The 6,000-nt window shown below is 45.2% G+C and overlaps 1 protein-coding gene across 1 annotated transcript in view; it reads left to right on the top strand.

Moving 5' to 3' along the window:
• The first annotated feature begins 3,472 nt into the window (after nucleotides 1–3,472).
• PCCB (propionyl-CoA carboxylase subunit beta) overlaps nucleotides 3,473–6,000 on the top strand; it is a 60,697-nt gene continuing 58,169 nt past the window's right edge. Inside the window, exon 1 of the mRNA XM_012787761.2 lies at nucleotides 3,473–3,690. Coding sequence (XP_012643215.2) covers nucleotides 3,508–3,690 — 183 coding nt within the window. The 5' untranslated portion in view covers nucleotides 3,473–3,507. The remainder of the gene's footprint in view (nucleotides 3,691–6,000) is intronic.

The following is a 6,000-nucleotide window of genomic DNA, read 5'->3' as shown; positions in this document are numbered from 1 at the left end:
CATTAAAGAAGCTTCAATTAGATAAAAATGTACATTATTTTGTAAATATCTAACTACTGTGTACTTAATAATTTCAAAAAATGAAAACCATTTGTTAATTTTAAAGTTAACTAACCTTTTGTGTCTGCTTTTTGTTGGAAAGCATTTGAATATTTGGTTGTAGCATGGAGGTCTGCAGTTTCAGTTGATCCTTTACATAGGTGTCAGTCATTTGTGACCTTAAGGGTGCCTTGATTTAGGTTAGGTGGGAGAATGTAGCTTCCCAGCAATAAGTGGATGAAAAGCAAGAAAGCATTTTTCGGATATGTTGCTGAAGGTGTGGGTATTCTATGGCATTTTCCATATTTCAATTGGATCTGTCTTAGCATCAAACAATGACTTTAAAATGTCATCTTCTGAGAGCTCAATCAATTCCATCTGTAGTTCTTTAGGTGTCTTGGTGATATCAACTAGGTGAGGCTGAAATGCTAATTTGAGTGTGATGTCATGATTCTCAAAGTCAGTGAACCTTTCATTGTATTCTCCAATTAATAGCTCCATAATAGATGTATATGCTTCAGATGATTTGCATATATCATCCTGCTCATCAATGACCTTAGCTACCTGGGGAAAATGTTCATTTGAAATTTTCTTTTGAAGAAGTGTTTCAAAAAAAGATAGCTTTTTTTTTTTTTTTTAATGCTTGGATTTTTTGCCACATATATATGGACTTAGTTTTACCTTGCAAAGAAATATTCAAGTCATTTTGATTTGACATGGTATCACACAGAAATGCTGCATTCCTACAGAAGTCTTCTTTCAATAATTCACATTGTTCTTTCCGTTCTTCATAAATTTTAACTATCTGTTCTTGTAGAGTTAAAATTGTGGCTAACACCTGTCCCTGAAATAGCCAACACGCTTTAGAATGATAAAGCAAATCCACAGTGAATACTTCCTCACTCAACTTTAGCATGTTACGAAACTGAGGACGCTGTGTTGTATTTTCTTGAATACAGTAACAACACTTATAACTTGTTGCAAAGTGTCACTTAAAATAGCAACTTAACATAGGGATTTTGTTAATGCAAGATATAATGAAAGAAATGAGGGCATCTGGACTTATAATACTTTTATCTATACAACAAACCCTTCATGTTTTCCTGTCATGGAAGGTGCACTGTCTGTACATATACTTAGTAAATTTACTAAATTCAGTCCAACTTCACAACATTTATATATATATATATATATTATTTTTATTTTTTTGAGACAGAGTCTTACTGTGTTGCTTCGACTGGAGTGCTGTGGCATCAGCCTAGCTCACAGAAACCTCAAACTCCTGGGCTCAAGCAATCCTTCTGCCTCAGCCTCCCAAGTAGCTGGGACTATAGGCATGCACTACAATGCCCGGCTAATTTTTTCTATATATTTTTAGTTGTCCAGCTAATTTCTTTCTATTTTTAGTAGAGATGGGGTCTCACTCTTCCTCAGGCTGGTCTCAAACTCCTGAGCTAAATGATCCACCTGCTTGGCCTCCCAGAGTGTTAGGATTACAGGCATAAGCCACTGCATCTGGCCCACATTTATCTTGAAAATTGTTTAACATATCCATTCCCTGTGTTCTGCTTATAAGAGTGCCCAAGGTGAGTAACTATTTGTAACAAAGAATATCTTCTGTTATGACCTGAATGAAGTATAAAACTTGTGCCTGGTCAGTAGTATCGGTTGATTCATCCAAAGTGAATAATATATATTTTCCTTTTGATTTATTACATGAAGTTGTTAAGTTGAAAGCTAATTCATGCTGCCAACCAGTTATGGTTCCCCTTGAAAGAGGCAGTTGTTTGTAGTTTGAAACATTATTGGGGTCTAAGCATTCTACAACTTTTTTTTTGAGACAAAGTCTGACTCTGTTGCACTACCATGCCCAGCTAATTTTTTCTATATATTTTTAGTTATCCAGACAATAGTAGAGACGGGGTCTCGGTCTTGTTGAGGCTGGTCTCAAACTCTTGTGCTAAAACGATCCTCCCGCCTCTGCCTCCCAGAGTGCTAGGATTACAGGTGTGAGCCACCATGCCCAGCCTAACATTCTACAACTTTGACAATGCATTCTTTCACAATTTCTATATCCGAATGGCTTCCACTTCTTCCCAAGTATATAAGCTACTTTATAAGTTGCTTCAGTGGCATTATTTCCAGGTCTTATTGCTGCGTGACAAAACTGTCTTTGCTTTTGCTTTTCATCTTTTAATTTCTGCAATACAACCTTTTTGTGCCTTTCCCTCTAATTTAAAATATCTGTGGTCCTTATAAGTGCTTTAATGCTGATGAGCATTGAATTTCTTTAATGTTGATATTGCAGTATCACAAAGCAAGCAAATCATCTTATCTTTAGCAGAAACAAGATAATATTGCAATTCCCAATCCTCATTTAAAAAAATCTGTTTTCTTCTTTCAGCATTCTCTTTGACATGATGGGCTGTCAAGCAGACAGAATTAAACTATACTGTCAAGCTACGCAACTACTCACAAATTCCACTTGAAACAGAAACACAGTGCTCCATTGTCAAAAGCTGATAATATACTGGCATACTTGATCCCCATAAACTCTGGACAACCAGCATCGTTTGGTAGTGGCACCAGTCAGGCAGGCGAAATTAGAATTAAATCATGGCGGGGCGAGGTGGCTCTCGCCGATAATCCTAGCACTCTGGGAGGCCCAGGTGGGTGGATCATTTGAGCTCAGGAGTTCAAGACCAGCCTGAGCAAGAGCAAGACCCCTGTCTACTATAAATAGAAAGAAATTAGCCAAACAACTAAAAATAGAAAAGATTAGCCAGGCATGGTGGCACATGCCTGTAGTCTCAGCTACTTGGGAGGCTGAGGCAAGAGGATTGCTTGAGCCCAGGAGTTTGAGGGTCCTGTGAGGTAGGCTGACTCCAGGGCACTCTAGCCCGGGTAACAGAGTGAGAGACTCTGTCCTCCCCACCCCCAAAAAAGAACTAAATCATGAACGCGTAGCAAGCCCTTATGGCTTTCTAATATCCTAATTGTGCCAATCTGGGAGGATTATTTCATTGAAACTTACTTTATTCTTTGGTATTGTAAATGTATTCATTTAAAAAATAAAAGTATAAAAGACAAACAAAAAATGCATTAATAAAAATAAAAGGCTTTGTTCTCTAAACTTGGATTCAGTCAAAAGGATGCACTTAAAGACCTAGAAGGCCATATGTGGCCTTAATGCAGCAGGTTCCCCACCCCTGGTCTAGATGGCAAGAGAAAAGCAAGGACCATGTCTCTTTCTCTGCAGCCAAGCAGGCACAAGGACCGTCCTGCAGGTCCTGCCGTTTTCTCTGTCTGCATGACCCCGTGTGCCCCGAAATCCTGTAGCCTCAGGCACAATCTGCGGCCCAACCCCCGGGCACCCTACGGCGCCCAAAGCTGCGCATGCGCCCTGCCCACGCTTTAAGCACATGCGTACTCAGGCTCCCCGGCTGGCAGCCTGTGGACCCAGCGAAAATGGCGGCGGCAATGCGGGTGGCGGTGGCGGGGGCAAGGCTCAGCCTTCTAGCCAGCGGTTTCCGCACCGCGGTCCGCAGCCTTTGCAGCCAGCCCGTCTCCATTAACGAGCGCATCGAGAACAAGCGCCGCGCCGCGCTCTTGGGAGGAGGCCAACACCGCATCGACGCGCAGCATAAGCGAGTGAGTGCTGAGGGTCCCGCGTGAGCCCCGCCCCCGGCCCGCGCGACCTATCACGGCGTGCCGGGCTCCCGGCCCCTGAGTCCTCCCAGCCAATCCGCGCCGTGCCTGAGGGGGGCGGGGCGGGAACGTTCACCTTGAGAACCTGTAGCCTTTAGAGTGGTGGCTGGTGAAGCACGTTTGTCCCTCGTCACACTCTGCTTTCTCCTGGGGGTTTAGACAGAGCTGGCCGGCCAACAGCCGGCTTGACAAACCTGTGGGCAAGTTCCTTAATGTCTAGGGGTCAATTTGTCTTAAGCAGAAGATAGTAGTAATTCTTCCCTCACAAGCTCATTCATTGTTGCAGTAGTTAAGAGAAGCCACGACGGGCACTCAGTAAAAAAGGTGTGCTCATTCTCCTGCCCGGTGAAAGAGCGGTGACACGTTCTTTCTCCACCATGGAAGCAGGAAAATCGAGGCAGGTGGCAGAGGAAGTAACTAGCGGGCAAGCTCACAGTCACCCGGGTTGGGGGCTGTGCGTGTGCGGGGGAACTGTGGAACTTCGGCCTGCTGATTGCCAAGTCAGTCTCTTTAGGATCTTAGCGTGCCTCGACCTGCTGGGTAGCAAAGGCACGTGTTGGAAGCAGCTGGCCTTTCTGGGAATGCACAGGCTACTCTGCTGTTTGGCTGCAGTGAGCAGCTGAGGCACTGCCACCCACCGCCTTCGGAGACAAGCTGGCTGGGCCACTTAGCAGCAGAAGAAACTGAGGTTTGGAGAGGAGACCCCGGACTTGAAACCAGACTTGCTCCAGTGTGTCCCTGACTCCCGGGTGAATCTGGACCGATGTGCTGGACGAGTTAAATAGCCAACAAGAAGGTGCAGAAGTGAAACCCTTCCATGTGAAGGGCAGTCAGGCACAACTCACCAGCGTAGGGGAGGTGACTGGGTGGAGGGTTGGGGTCTTCAGTGTAGAGAGATTCGAATTGCCCTTTATTTAAGTCTAAATCAAGTGTCGATTCAGCTCTCATAAATTTCCATTTGACGGCTCAAGGTGACAGTTCCTTTTGACATTTATGAGGGAAATGTATAATAAATTTGGTCGTTGGTTTGTGCCGCCAAGAGTGCTTTTCCTCCCTACCCTGGGGTGCCTCTGTCAGAGGTGAGGGGACCGCTAGACCATCTTCTAAAAAGGCCTGTCCGTGCTCCTGTGCACTCTTTCTTTTGGGGCCTCTTGCACAATTCTTCCCTGAAATATCGCCTGCACCCTTTCCCAGGCAGATCCCACTGGGTTTATTTAGATGCAGCCTCCAGAAGCTGTTTTTCTTTTGCCAAAGCTGACTTAGGAGGCAGACTTGATTTCACCCCTCCTTTCTCATCCCCATTTAAACAGCATTTGGACTATTTCCATAGAATAGATTTCCTAGAACTGGAATTAGTGGGTCAAAGGGTATGAATATTTTAAAAATTTAAAATGTACATTGCCAAATTGCTTTCCTAAAAACTTATTATACTTTACACAACAGTATGTAGCGTTGTCTGTTTGTTTTAACACAACCTCTCTGTCTTTGGCTAGTTTCCTAAGGGAAAAAAGTATCCAGTCTGAGGTGTTTTTTGAGGGGGAGTGGGACAGTGGGAGACTTGGGGGATTTGGCTCTGGCTGAGGGGTTGGGAGCCCAAGCAATGGAGGCTCTTTTTTTGGGGGGGGGGGAGACAGAGTCTCTCTCCCCCTGGCTAGAGTGCTGTGGCATTATCCTAGTTCACAAAATCGAACTCCTGGGCTCAAGCGATCCTCCTGCCTCAGCCTCCTGAGTAGCTGGGACTACAGGCATGTGCCACCATGCCCAGTGAACTTTTTCTGTTTTTGGTAGAGACTGGATCTTGCTCTTGCTCAGGCTGGTCTTGAACTCCTGACCTCAAGTGAGCCTCCAGCCTCCTAGAGTGGTAGGATTCTGGGAGTAAGCCACTGTGCCTGGCCCAATAGAGGCTCTTGATAGATTGAGGGCTCCAACCTCATCTCCTCCAAGAAGAATTTTTTTACTCAAGTGATCTCTTTAGCACTCTCTGTCCCACTCCCCTTCTACTCAGCCACTCCCTGCTGTGAGGTTGCCTCTGTGTCATAGCATCACTGTCTGGTATGGGGTCCCCAAGCAGGGGCCCTGATGTAGGACTGTAGGAGGAAAAGAAGGAGGCAGAAGAACCAGGAAGTAGTTGGGAGCAGGAGGCAGGGGTTAGACCCTGGTGAGGTATGCTTCTGTAGGCTTCCTTAGAGCAAGTCTGTAGGCTGGGCGTGGTGGCTCACGCCTGTAATCCTAGCACTTTGGGAGGCCAAGGTG

Source organism: Microcebus murinus, chromosome 1 (genome assembly GCF_040939455.1).
Source record: "Microcebus murinus isolate Inina chromosome 1, M.murinus_Inina_mat1.0, whole genome shotgun sequence".
NCBI lineage: Eukaryota > Metazoa > Chordata > Mammalia > Primates > Cheirogaleidae > Microcebus > Microcebus murinus.
This window is presented reverse-complemented; position numbering and strand designations above follow the sequence as displayed.